This window comes from Triticum urartu, chromosome 5A (genome assembly GCF_056163025.1).
Source record: "Triticum urartu cultivar PI428250 chromosome 5A, HENAU_Tu73, whole genome shotgun sequence".
NCBI lineage: Eukaryota > Viridiplantae > Streptophyta > Magnoliopsida > Poales > Poaceae > Triticum > Triticum urartu.
The window spans coordinates 472,420,771-472,434,421 of NC_141877.1; the positions used below are offsets into that span (position 1 = coordinate 472,420,771).

The 13,651-nt window shown below is 54.4% G+C and overlaps 4 protein-coding genes and 1 pseudogene across 4 annotated transcripts; 3 read left to right on the plus strand and 2 right to left on the minus strand.

Moving 5' to 3' along the window:
* The first annotated feature begins 234 nt into the window (after positions 1–234).
* LOC125509848 (ER membrane protein complex subunit-like protein (Protein of unknown function DUF106, transmembrane)) lies at positions 235–3,412 on the plus strand. The gene is made up of 8 exons (XM_048674876.2): positions 235–601; positions 797–890; positions 1,139–1,258; positions 1,339–1,387; positions 2,048–2,147; positions 2,223–2,284; positions 2,364–2,425; positions 3,054–3,412. Exons 1-8 carry the CDS (start codon positions 438–440, stop codon positions 3,159–3,161), a joined length of 759 nt encoding a protein of 252 aa, XP_048530833.1. The 5' UTR covers positions 235–437; the 3' UTR covers positions 3,162–3,412.
* Positions 3,413–4,656: 1,244 nt separating this feature from the next.
* On the minus strand, positions 4,657–6,172 carry LOC147972040 (senescence-specific cysteine protease SAG12-like). Its single transcript, XM_087521244.1, has 2 exons — positions 5,717–6,172; positions 4,657–5,544 (listed from the first exon to the last, which is right to left on the minus strand). The coding sequence occupies exons 1-2, from the start codon at positions 6,047–6,049 to the stop codon at positions 4,834–4,836; spliced, it is 1,044 nt and encodes a 347-aa protein (XP_087377370.1). The 5' UTR covers positions 6,050–6,172; the 3' UTR covers positions 4,657–4,833.
* A 267-nt stretch (positions 6,173–6,439) lies between these two features.
* On the minus strand, positions 6,440–7,535 carry LOC147972041 (uncharacterized). Its single transcript, XM_087521245.1, has 3 exons — positions 7,304–7,535; positions 7,075–7,227; positions 6,440–6,988 (listed from the first exon to the last, which is right to left on the minus strand). Exons 1-3 carry the CDS (start codon positions 7,394–7,396, stop codon positions 6,599–6,601), a joined length of 636 nt encoding a protein of 211 aa, XP_087377371.1. The 5' UTR covers positions 7,397–7,535; the 3' UTR covers positions 6,440–6,598.
* A 2,179-nt stretch (positions 7,536–9,714) lies between these two features.
* Positions 9,715–10,395, plus strand: LOC147972042 (uncharacterized). The gene has a single exon (XM_087521246.1). The coding sequence runs from the start codon at positions 9,793–9,795 to the stop codon at positions 10,393–10,395; it is 603 nt and encodes a 200-aa protein (XP_087377372.1). The 5' UTR covers positions 9,715–9,792.
* Positions 10,396–11,883: 1,488 nt separating this feature from the next.
* On the plus strand, positions 11,884–12,486 carry LOC147972043 (uncharacterized; annotated as a pseudogene).
* The last annotated feature ends 1,165 nt before the right edge of the window (positions 12,487–13,651 follow it).

The following is a 13,651-nucleotide window of genomic DNA, read 5'->3' on the forward strand; positions in this document are numbered from 1 at the left end:
GTATCTTCCTCACTGTATTCTTCCATAGAATTTGCCTGAGAAGAGCCCCGACCATGCCCTCTTCCGGACCGGCCTCTGCCACGGCCTCCTCTTCCTCCATTGCTGTCAACTTGCCCTCCTCTTCCTCCATTACTGTCAACTCGCCCTCTTCCGGACCGGCCTCTGCCACGAGCTCTCGCGCCGGGTGATACCCCGCAAGAAAAATCAAAACAAATCGGCCCGGTGGGTCGCGACCCGGCCCACTGTGACGAGTTCTATTCGACCCCTCAACTACAGCGAGCGCCCTTCCGTTCCTCCGCCTCGGCCCATCCACCCACGTCGACGACGAGCTCTCCCCTCTCGTCCCGTCTCCTACCCCTCGCGACGCCACCGCCGCGTCGCCGGTCGCGGGCTCGCCGCCCCAGGTAGGACGTAGCTAGTCACCCCGCCCGGCCCCGATGGCTGAGGAGCTGGTGCTCGACACGGCGATCCGGGACTGGGTCCTCATCCCGCTCTCCGTGGTCATGGTGCTCATCGGCGTGCTCCGCTACTTCGTCTCCAAGCTCATGCGCTCCCCGCCGTCGGCCTCCCCCTCCCCCGACCCCAAGACCGTCAAGGAGGGGTGCGTACTCTCGCCCTTCCCCTCCCCCTCCCTCCAATTCCGTCCCGATCTGGCCCCCGACTCGCCCGATCTGAGCGATCTGGATCGAGGAGCTAACGGGAGCTTGCCTGTTTGAGATTTCTGATAATTGCTGCCGTTGCTACTGAGCTGCTGTCTGCTGATGTGGCTGATTCGAGGGTGTTTTGGCTTTTGCAGGCAGGTCGTCATCAGGGCGAGGAACCTGAGGAACGGCGCGCAGTTCATCCCGGCCAAGGCCTTCAAGGCCCGCAAGCTTTATTACACGAACGGGGTAATTCCACTAGAAGCATCTGTGTTTGATACTAAAGCCCAATTTAGGAGACATCAGTCGAGCTTAGTCCTTTAATAGTTAGGATCCAGAATAGAGGGTGCACAGAGCAGTATTGTGATGGACGTCAGAGTTGTGGGTTGGCAGGGTTGATTTGATGATTGCTTGCTTGAATATCACGTTTTCCTTCTCAAACTGTTGGAATAATATGGTGAGTGTATACCTTTGTGACATTCTTGATTGTATTGTAGGAAGCCGGATTGCTTCATGTTCCTAAAGAGGATGCCCAGAAGGCTCAGGCGGCTATGTTTTCGGACCCAAACATGGCCATGGATATGATGAAGAAGAATCTCTCCATGATAGTTCCACAGGTTCAATGACATGGAAATTGATTTACCTGTATCGCAATTACCACTACCTTCTACTAACACACTGTGTCATCCTTCTGCAGACACTTACATTTGCATGGGTGAACTTCTTCTTTTCCGGTTTTGTTGCAGGTATGTGCTTTGCCATGTATAACATATATGAATGTGATGCTTGCTCTCTTCATATGCCTTTTTCCATGTTCTTACATTTGTTTCGTGCTGTTGTAAGATCATCACTTTTAAATTTTCATGTACAAATGTGTGCCAAATTTCAAGTCAGTAAATCTATTGTATGCAATGTTGTTTCCATTGAAGGAACTCGTGATTTTCACTTAACATTTTGGCTTAAGTGCATGAGTAGATCCAAACATGCTTCTGTTTCACTGAACATTTTGGCTTGAGTGCACGAGTTGACCAATCTTTGTGCTTCAATGGTGAACCTGGTACGGTTCATCAGTGGCGAAATTTGCATATGATGTCACGAGGAGTATATTTTGTTGTGCTCGTTCAGCTGTGCTATTAGCTGAATTCTGTATGCCTTTAGAAATTTGTAGTTCAGATGTTCACATACTCTAATTTGCAATTATTCACTTTGCACCGTCTTCTGGACTGTGATCATGGGATTTTTTGTAGTACAATTCTAGAAGAAAATGATGTTTTAAGATCTAGAAGTTTATGATAAGTTCAGAGGGGTTTATGGCTGATGTATGCGCATATGCAATTATGCATTATCCTTTTCTGTTTTCTTACGATCTTAGCCTTGTACTCACATATCTGCTGATCTCTTTTCAGCCAAAATCCCCTTTCCATTGACTCAACGATTCAGGGGAATGCTGCAAAATGGGATAGACCTGAGTACTGTTGATGTGAGCTATGTTAGCAGCCGTTCATGGTGTGTAAGAAACTGATATATTTTTATTAGGTATTTCCAGGGTCTAAATGTCTTAACGGTTTGCTGTTTTGATAGGTACTTCCTCAATTTATTTGGCTTGAGGGGTCTTTTCAGTCTCATCCTTGGTGAAGAAAATGGTTAGCACTTTATTACACTCCTACACAAACATTGCGATATTTATTGTTGTCATAACCGTTTTCCTTATGGTTTATGCAGCTACTGATGATGCCCAAAAGATGATGGCGATGGGTGGTGGAATGGGCTTTAATCCAGCAATGGTATGAGAACCTTACTCTGTATTTGAATTCATGATGTTTAACCCTGTCTTATACATATAAACGTGTATGACACTGCACTTGTAATTTCACAAATTCACACACATAAGATAATGCACATTTGTTTTATATGCACTGCCCTTATAACAAATCAGATCGAATTTGTTTCCAAAAAATTGCTGTATGCTTGAAGAAGCTTGTATGGATGATGTTTGGGTTGCATTCAGGGTTGCATGTATTGTAACGAAGATTTGTATAGTGAGGATATTGGTGATTGCTGTTATTTACCGACCTTTGATCATTTGGTGGACCGTCGATTAGCTGGCCTGGCCTTTCAAATTTGATTGAAATGCTACTTCAGGTTTTTAGTAGCTTTTCAAGTGTTCTGCTGTGCATTGGCATTGCAACTGTATGCTTTCCTCTGCTTCGGCTGTGCCCCTTGATCTAGGAAACTATCAATTCACATGGTTGTGCCCTTGTGTCATTCTGTGTCCCAGAGTATCACAATCTGATGTTTTACAATGTTTGGGTTGGTTCTTATTGTTGGTTTTACCTGAGTGTTTCAGTGATTTATCTGTGTTAGACTTACTAGCACAGAAAGACCTCACCATTTTCATTTGGCCATTTTCAGAGCTTGAGCGCAGAGAAAGACAGCCTCGACATCATCCAGCATGACTGGGCTTTACCGAAGATGGAGCGTCATGCCGAAGAGGTGTTGAGGAAACTACTGAAGAATTGACCTGAACAAGCACGACTAGGCCCTGCAAGTTTTGTTTTTAGCTTGTTGACTCAGTTATACATCTGTAATTGTATTGTTTATTTACGAGCGCTACTCATTACGAAGCCGTGAGATATCTTTTTCACTCATGTAGTCTGGCAACACTAGTAGAAAAGGATGTATTCCATATCATATTTCCCTGTAACGCACGAGCTGCTTTTGGTAATCCAAGGTGACATTCTCTGAAAAAAAGAAAGATTAAGTTGTCCGCATTTGCTGTTTGGAAATTGCCTGAAAATGTAATTCGGGTCAGTCAATTTTGTGGGAGGAGGTGGAGAAGGGGCGCCATGTCAGTGAGCCGGAGGCAGGAACGCTGCGGTGAACGGCCGCGAGGCACTGGTTGCAGGAGAAGAGGAGGTTGGGAGGGAAAAAACTGGAGGAAGAAGTCCTATTGTGATCCAATGGTTAGCAAAATCGGCTCACTTTTGCCTGGAGGGAAAAAACTGGAAGAAGTCGTGTAGCGATCCAATGGTTAACAGTGTGACTTTGCTAGAGAAGCATGGTTTGCCCATCCTTAGTACCTTAGAAGTGATCTTTTAACTGAAAATCATCTTTCTATGCGAAGTGTTATACTAGCCCTGCTTAATATGGACCACCCATTTGCAATTATACCCAATATTTTCAATTTTCTATGGTGTATATGGAAGTCCAGATGTGATTGTCTTTTTGATAGGAGGCGCCTACTCCCACATCAGATACACAAGGCTGCCTTAGCTTTGGACTATCAACAAAAGTTTCTAGTGGCTTCCTTGGATGATCGCAATGTCAAAATACTAATCCTCATACCCCTGTACTATTAGGTTGCCGCCGCAAGGATGTACTCTTAAATCGGATCTTCTTGTTGATGGTGCTAAGATCTATTCTGATGCTTTTTTTTTTGAGAAACGATGCTTCTTTTACGTGTTCAAAAGTTCCAGGTTTACCAAATGGCAGCGTTCTCAACTTCTTGCAGGACCACAGGAATGTCGAAGTACAGGTCCATGCCTCAGCCTGGATCACAACTTTGCCCCTTCAAGCAGAAGCGTTGGCTCTCCTTCTTACTGCCAAGATTTCGCAACTCTTGCAGGTATCTCAGCCAACTTTCCTGGCGGACAACATTTCTCTGGGGAAGGCGGTGTTGCTGCTGACTCCACTCCGTGGGCAATCAGAGCATCGCTTGCAAGTTTCCTCAGGACTACTGATGATCTCCATTCGTAGGTGTTCCACATTTCAGTGTGAGATTAATGGAATTGCTCACAATGGTGCTCACCAGGTTCTTAGTAGTGCAACTGAACCTCTCTTTAGCTGCTTTGGTTCAGCTGACAGGAAAATGCTCTGCCTGTAATTTCCATCCTCTCTACCTTGTCTCTACGATGCTCTGTACTACATGCTGTATTCTGCTACCGAGCTGAATATATTGATGCCTCGTGCGCCTTTCCTTGTTCAAAATAAAAATAAAAATGGAGGGTTTGTGCTGCTCAACCTTGCCATTATGTAAATTAAATATGGCCACGCGCATATTTACACACTTATGTAGATATTTTGTACTACTAGTTGTATTCTGTCACACTTCACAATGCTGCATTAGCCTACTTACACACATCACCAGCCAGAATGGCAGACTCTACACACACCACCAGCCAGAATGGCAGACTCACATGACGGGGTAGCTCGCGAGCAGAGCGACGCCGCACAGGCCGGTGGGCATGCCGGCGTCGCGCTGCAGACGCATGTAGCCGGCCTCGCCCCACCCCGCCCCCCACGAGTTCTTGATGATCCAGTACTTCCCGGACCCCTCGTCGACGGTGGCGTTGGTCTCGCCGTAGCCCACCACGGTGACGCCGTGGTTCACCTGCGCGGTGCAGGGCCCCGAGAAGACGCCGCCACCGTAGAGCTGCCACACGAAGCCCCCCGCGTCGACGGCCACCGACACGGGCTGCGCGGCGGCGGCCCGCAGCAGGTCCGGCTCGCTGTTGGCCGTCACGTTCCGGTACCCGGCGATGCTCACCGTGGTCTCGTTGAGCTTGGCCGTCTGGCAGACGCCGTTGATGCCCAGGTACGGGTAGCTGGCCTCGGTGGTCAGGCCGTGGTTGGCCATGACGAACTCGTAGGCCCAGCTCATGAACCCGCCGGCGCACCCCACCGCCTCGGCGTCGCAGTCCACCAGCTCCTGCTCCGACAGCGACACCAGCTTCCCCTTCTTGATGTGGTTCAGCCCCTCCATGGCCGCCACCGCCGCGAACGCCCAGCACGAGCCGCAGCCGCCCTGGTTCTTCACCGGCACCACCGCCCCTTTCTTCCTCCAGTCCACCTCCTTGGGCAGAGTACTATTATCATTGTCAGCCTCTTTTTCAGGCATTGTCACCTGCGAAAATGATCATTCCAAGACCAAAACATTTGTCAGACAAACGCAGACATATCAGTATATAGACATCACAAAATGATTTTCCAACTTTCAACGATGATCCAAGAATCAAAATTCAAAACTATTAGTATCAAACATGTACATAATTCGAGAGAAGAAAGCATTCACGCACGGGGGCAAAGTTCTCTGTTCTCGGAGCGCGCCGGCCGGTTCGCCCCGGAGCGCCTAGGCCGAGCACCTTGGCCCTGAACTCCTCGTTCGTCAGGTCGGCGAACTTGTTGTCGGTCAGCGTGTAGCTGTGGCCACCGGAGTTGAACTCCTCGATGAGCTCAACGTTCTTCCTGTACACCTCGAGCCTCCTCTGCTTCTCGCCGGCGTCGGTGTAGGCGCGGCCGTGCTTGCCCATCCACCGCTCGAACCTCCTGACCATCGGATCATCGTCAGCAACAGCGAGAGCGGCGCAGGCCGAGACGAGCAGCAGGAGAAGTAGGGAGGGCCTGGCCATTGCTGGAGCTATCGGCCTTCGGGAGAACTGAGGAGGCAGGAGTATGCATGAGCAGGCCGTTATGGGCTGTTTATAATTTTATTTGATGTTGTTTTTGGCATTTAGTCCGTTTATCATTCGATGTGTGTGATTTGGGGGTGGTCTGGTGTGCAAGCATGCACAACTGCATGTGATCTGTGCTGCAAAGAGCAACAGGTCGGGCAGTCACAAGGTTCTATAATTACAGTAGGATCTCAGAAAGAGTATCACATCATCTTCAGAGTCAGTGAACTGCATGCATAGAGTAATAGTAACTCCCAAGTTCTTCCTGAATTCACGAGACGCCCACCAGAATGTGCACCTCAACAGTTTATCACTGTCCCATATGTCAGAAGGCTAACAAGCAGGGGATAAAGGCTAGAATGCATATGTTTTTCATGTTCAGTCGAGCAACAAGAAACGGCATTAAGGAAAAATACAGCTCTTGGAACAACACACTGGTCTTTCTGAACATTGGCAATGGTTTGCTTCTGACCGTACATAGCAACTTGTTGCATCTAGAGTTTGAGATCATGGCGTCGGCTCGAGGTCATGGCATCGGCGGCAAGGCTCCACGACATTTAGCTTGACTCTGGAGGGAACCTTTGGCTCAACATATGTCCTGATAGCCGAGAGCCCCTTACGAGCTTCCGCCAAAAAATCCAAGTGCAACAGCAAGCACTTGCCAGTACTGTTGGATGAGCAGCTGGCCCAAGGATGCCCTCGTGTCGTGTCCAATGTAAGGCATTCGAGTGACGTCGCATTCTCAATGATATGGCATGTCAGCTCAACCAAGCTCTTCGCCGAGGAGAAACCGATGATCTTCACTGTCTTAAGGTTATCATGGCGGTGTCCTGGTACCTGCCTCAAATTTGAATGGTCTCCCACGATTGACTCATGCTTCATGTCTTTCTGCAACACCTGAAGATATAACAAGCCAAGATACTTGGATTAATGGATTCACCATTGTTTAATGTGACATCTTTGCAGGATTAACAGTGACTTACATTCAAGAAGAAAGTCTCCAAGGAAGGAGCAGCATCAAAGAAGGATATGAGAGAACAATAGTCATAGGCCGGCGAAAATGTCACTGTACAAAGACTGACACTCAAGTACTTGAGGTGTAAGAATTTGCTAGGCAGCATTGGTGTATCGACCATCTACACAAAGATATATTGGATTAGTTAAAATATGCATATCACAGCTGGTATAAGAATTTGCATATTTAGAGTATACCTCACTACATGAACTCAGGGAAACATCTTCAACATTTGGCAAGCTCAATGGGAGATCAGCACGAGCATAACATACAGCACCAGGATGGGACATGCGAGCTTCTTCAATTGCAATGCTACTCCAAATGATATCTGTACCTGGTGGGAATCATGAAAATTAAAACTGACGAGGTTTGGAGCTTCTATCCCTATCACCTGTAGAGACCTGCATTCAAACACCTTCAGGTATCTGAGCTGTTGCAGATGGAACGGAATCTTAAGGCAAGTTAGCGGACTGCATTGTGAGAGTCGCATCCATTGGAGAACAAAGCAATTGTGAAGAAGGCACCCCAGCTGCTCCTCTGTGATACAGACATAACACAAATCAATCCTTGTCATCTTTTTTAAGCCAAGTTCAACGCTGGGAGAGAAAACACAATGGGAAAGGCGTAGATGCTGCATCGAGTTTCCATTCCCATTAGCTAAAAGAGACCATGGGAAGTTGTAGTATGTTCCCGATGCTGAAGATAGCTGAACAGTGAGTTCTTCAATCCCAGGTGTAAGCTGAACAGTGAGTTCTTCAATCCCAGGTGTAAGCTGAACAGTGAGTTCTTCAATCTCAGGTGTAACAGCTGTCTGAAGCCACCTATCAACATTGCTGACCATGGCATTGGAATAACGGAAAACAATCCTGAGTGTCTTCACACCAATGCGTGAGCGGTTTTTTAAGATGTGGTCAACTTTTTTGGTGAAATTTCCTATTTCATCCTCTCCACACGGATTCATATTCATGCCCAGTGCTTCCATACTGAATGTAAGATTTGGATGGCATCTCCATAAACTTAGAAAGGCACGAGACACGCAAGCAGCTCGGGCAGCATCTCGCATTGGTAGTAGGGAATGTATATGACACCAGATGTCCTACATGTACAAGCGTGTGAGGCCAAATGCTTATTTCAAATGGATAAAAGAAGAACAAGCCAGAGAAGAGCATAGAACCACGTCCAGAGAAGTACAAGCCACTGCTAAGAGAGGAGCTCTATGAAATGAGGAATTATATCTAGTCCTTATTGAGATAGCAGGGTAGCAGGGGATCTAACACTCCGTTATGACCGGCATAGGGGCTTAGCCCAGTGGGTTATGGCCCAAGTATCTTAATTAGGGGCTTAGTCCAATTATCTTATCGTATTATGATCGTTTGCTTAGGAGTTAAGTAAACCTCTCTATATAAGGAGAGGAGATGTATCAATCTAATCAAGTAAGAAGCAATCAATATTTTCTCGGCTTCCCTTAGGGAGCCAGGAGACCTAAACCCTAGCCGCCTCCTGCTTTCGCCGCCGCTGCTCCCGTCACAAGGACGGCGCCACGCCGCCGGCCGCCGTGCACCAGCCCTCGCCCTTCCCCCTCCTTCCCTTACAGGCTACGTCCTAGACCGGATAGAACCCTAGTTTCTACCAATTTGGTATCCAGAGACTCGGGTTTGATCATGTCGTCGTCAACACCCACGCCGCCGCTGCCCATCATCACCACCGCCCCGATGACCACTGCCGGGTCCCCAACGCCGCCGGCCCCGATCACCTCCGCGCCGCCGGCCCCCGTCACTTCCGCGCCGCCGACAACCTCCGTCTTCACGTCGGAGGAGATGACCAGCACCCTGCGGGACCTCGTGGCGGCCGTCCAGGGCATCTCCCTGTACTTGGCCGGCCCGCACACCACCCCGCCGGTTGCGCCCCCCGCCTACAGCCACCTGGCGACGCACTGGCCGATCCAGAACGCGTCGGGCGCGAGCGGGATGCCCCTGCTGCCGTTCCAGGCGGGCTACACCGGCGGGCCCCCGCCGCCACTGCACCTGCCCTGGTACTCGATACCCGCGGCGATCGCCGGGGCCCATCCGTCACTCCAGCCGCCGCCCGCCCCAGCGCCGTCCTGGCCGCAGTGGCCCGCGCCCGTTCTCGCGGCGCCACCCGCCCCTCCCGCGCCCGCCCCAGCACCGCAGTGGCCCACGCCGGCCCCAGCCGCGCCAACCGCGCCGGTCCAGCTCCCACCGCCGCCGCCCAGCTCCGGACTGGGCCAGTCCACACCGGGAGGACTTCCGATCCAGCAGGTCTGGTTTCCACCGTCACCGTCCCCGATCCCGGCCTGGCTAACCGGGACGTCGCCACCGCCGGTGTACACAGAGGTCGGGGATCCACCGGTACCCACGCTGCAGTCTGGGGCCTCGTCCGGCTCCGCGAGGGCCTACGACGGCCTCCCCACCGTTGACCGGGCGCCGTCATCATCGCTGCTCCGCACCGCCGAGCCGGTCGACCATGGCGCGCCGACCCAGACGCCGCCACGGTTAGCCAAGATCGATTTCGCCACTTATGACAGCATGCTAACTGGCTCAACCAGTGTGAGCAGTTTTTCCGTGGCCAGCGCACGCTCGTGTCGGAGCGCACTTGGCTGGCATCCTACCACCTCCGCGGTGCAGCCCAGACCTGGTACTACGCCCTCGAGCAGGACGAGGGCAGCATGCCCCCTTGGGAGCGCTTCCGCGAGCTCTGCCTCCTTCGCTTTGGGCCTCCGGTTCGCGGGAGCCGCCTGGCGGAGCTCGGCCGCCTTCCCTTCACCTCCACGGTGCAGGACTTCGCCGACCGTTTCCAGGCCCTGGCATGCCATGCGTTGGGCATGATGGCGCAACAGCGGGCCGACCTCTTTGTGGGTGGACTTCCGGATCACATCCGCGTGGACGTGGAGCTTCGGGGACCCCAGGATATCCAGACAACCATGTACTACGCCCGCGCGTTCGAGCGCCGCGCGGTGGCCGTCCAGCAGGAGTCGCCGTCCCGGGCCACTGGGTCGCTACCCTGGCCAGATCCCGCTCAGGGTCGGCCTGCTCAGGCTTCCGTTGCACCCCTCGCCACGACCGCGGCGCGCCCGTTCCGCCGGCTCACCACGGCCGAGCTACTCGAGCGTCGCCGCCAAGGGTTGTGCTTCAACTGCGACGAGCCCTACACACCCGGCCACGCCTGCCCGCGACTCTTCTACCTGGAGGTTGCAGACTACATTCCGGAGGACGCCGTCGTCGCCAACCTTGTCGCCCCGGCTGTCGTGAAGGTGTTTGACGCTGGTTGATCACCTCGAGGAGTTCAGCAAGCGCTTCCCCACCTTACAGCTCGAGGACGAGCTGTTTGTGCAGGCGGGGAGAAGTGTTATGACCGGCATAGGGGCTTAGCCCAATGGGTTATGGCCCAAGTATCTTAATTAGGGGCTTAGCCCAATTATCTTATCGTATTAGGATCATTTGCTTAGGAGTCAAGTAAACCTCTCTATATAAGGAGAGGAGATGTATATCTAATCAAGCAAGAAGCAATCAATATTTGCTCGGCTTCCCTTAAGGAGCCGGGAGACCTAAACCCTAGCCACCTCCTGGTTTCGCCGCCGCTGCTCCCATCGCAAGGACGGCGCCACGCCGCCGGCCGCCACGCACCAGTTCTCGCCCTTCCCCTTCCTTCCCTTACAGGCTACGCCCTAGACCGGGTAGAACCCTAGTTTCTACCAATTTGGTATCCAGAGACTCGGGTTCGATCATGTCGTCATTAACACCCACGCCGCCGCTGCCCATCATCACCACCGCCCGAATGACCACTGCCGGGTCCCCAACGTCGGCGGCCCCGATCACCTCCACGCCGCCGGCCCCGTCACTTCCGCGCCACCGACAACCTCCGTCTTCACGCCGGAGGAGATGACCAGCACCCTGCGGGACCTCGTGACGGCCGTCCAGGGCATCTCCTTGTACTTGGCCGGCCCGCACACCACCCCGCTGGCTGCGCCCCCCGCCTACAGCCACCCGGCGACGCACTGGCCGATCCAGAACGCGTCAAGCCCGAGCGGGATGCCCCTGCTGCCGTTCCAGGCGGGCTACACCGGCGGGCCCTCGCCGCTGCTGCACCTGCCCTGGTACTCGATACCCGCGGCGATCGCCGGGGCCCATCCGTCGCTCGAGCAGCCGCCCGCCCCAGCGCCGTCCTGGCCGCAGTGGCCCGCGCCCGTTCTCGCGGCGCCACCTGCGCCTCCCGCGCCCGCCCCAGCGCCGCAGTGGCCCCAGCTGCGCCAATCGCGCCACCCGCGCCGGTCCAGCTCCCACCGCCGCCGCCCAGCTCCGGACTAGGCCAGTCCACACCGGGAGGACTTCCGATCCAGCAGGTCCGATTTCCGCCGTCACCGTCCCCGATCCCGGCCTGGCTAATCGGGACGTCGCCACCGCCGGTGTACACGGAGGCCGGGGATCCACCGGTACCCACGCTGCAGTCTGGGGCCTCATCCAGCTCCACGAGGGCCTACGACGGCCTCCCCACCGTTGACCGGGCGCCGTCATCATCACTGCTCCGCACCGCCGAGCCGGTCGGCCATGGCGCGCCGACCCAGACGCCGCCACGGTTCGCCAAGATCGATCTCACCACTTATGACGGCACGGAAGACCCGCTTAACTGGCTCAACCAGTGTGAGCAGTTTTTCCGTGGCCAGCGCACGCTTGCGTCGGAGCGCACTTGGCTGGCATCCTACCACCTCTACGGTGCAGCCCAGACCTAGTACTACGCCCTCGAGCAGGATGAGGGCAGCATGCCCCCTTGGGAGCGCTTCCGCGAGCTCTGCCTCCTTCGCTTTGGGCCTCCGGTTCGCGGGAGCCGCCTGGCGGAGCTCGGCCGCCTTCCCTTCACCTCCACGGTGCAGGACTTCGCCGACCGTTTCTAGGCCCTGGCATGCCATGCGTCGGGCATGACGGCGCAGCAGCGGGCCGACCTCTTTGTGGGTGGACTTCCGGATCACATCCGCGTGGACGTGGAGCTTCGGGGACCCCAAGATATCCGGACGGCCATGTACTACGCCCGCTCGTTCGAGCGCCGCGCGGTGGCCGTCCAGCAAGAGTCGCCGTCCCGGGCCACTGGGTCGCTACCCTGGCCAGATCCCGCTCAGGGTCGGCCTACTCAGGCTTCCGCGGCACCCCTCGCCGCGACCGCGGCGCGCCCGTTCTGCCGGCTAACCTCGGCCGAGCTACTCAAGCGTCGCCGCCAAGGGTTGTGCTTCAACTGCGACGGACCGTACACACCCGGCCACGCCTGCCCGCGACTCTTCTACCTGGAGGTTGCAGACTACATTTCGGAGGACGCCGTCGCCGCCGACCTTGCCGCCCCGGCTGTCGCGAAGGTGTTTGACGCTGGTTGATCACCTCGAGGAGTTCAGCAAGCGCTTCCCCACCTTACAGCTCGAGGACGAGCTGTTTGTGCAGGCGGGGAGAAGTGTTATGACCGGCATAGGGGCTTAGCCCAGTGGGTTATGGCCCAAGTATCTTAATTAGGGGCTTAGCCCAATTATCTTATCGTATTAGGATCGTTTGCTTAGGAGTCAAGTAAACCTCTATATATAAGGAGAGGAGATGTATCAATCTAATCAAGCAAGAAGCAATCAATATTTTCTCGGCTTCCCTTAGGGAGCCGGGAGACCTAAACCCTAGCCGCCTCCTGCTTTCGCCGCCGCTGCTCCCGTCGCAAGGACGGCGCCACGCCGCCGGCCGCCGCGCACCAGCCCTCGCCCTTCCCCTTCCTTCCCTTACAGGCTACGCCCTAGACCGGGTAGAACCCTAGTTTCTACCACACTCACAACAGGCATTCTTCTTCGGACAGTGTCGGAGTAAATAACCATGGGTAGCCTAGCCGGCTCCCCCTGGCCCTTCTGAAAAATTACGAGCCGATTCGGCCCTCAAGAATCCAAGACACAGGGCCGCCTCCTCCTTGCCGGTTGTCTCCAGGCCGGCTATCGGAAGGCGGCCCAACTTCAGCCCTCATGAAGAGAAGCCACGGGAGGGCCGGCTCCGAGAAGCCGGCCGCGAGAAGGCCGACTCCAAGAAGCCAGCTCCCATAAAGCGGTCAAGATCGTACCCTCGAAGTCTGCATCCACATAACGGCGATGTGACGGGGCGTGGCTGCAGTGAAGCCTGCCACCCCCGAATCCCGGAGCACGCTTGGCACAGTGCGCCGTACGGGTGGCCATGACCCGTCCGGCGCAGCACTGTTGCCACGTTGACCCTGATGTCATCCACGACGGGCTACCAGTATGGCCCACGGGCGGTGGGCCCCTTCGGGCAGAGAGACACCCGAAGGCGGCCAGACCTCCCCTAGTCGGCCCAAGATAGAGCCGGCTCCCCACAGCCGGCTTGCCACCTCTCTCGAAGAAGACGCCCCATTAAGGAGACAAGACGCGGTGAGGTTACAGTGATCGCCCACCGGGCGGCGGCACTGTAGCCACGCCCACTTCGGCGAAGCCCTCGCCACCAAGATTGAGAAACAGTAACTAGCCGCCGACAAGGCCCTGACAGTGGGGCCTGCCTGTC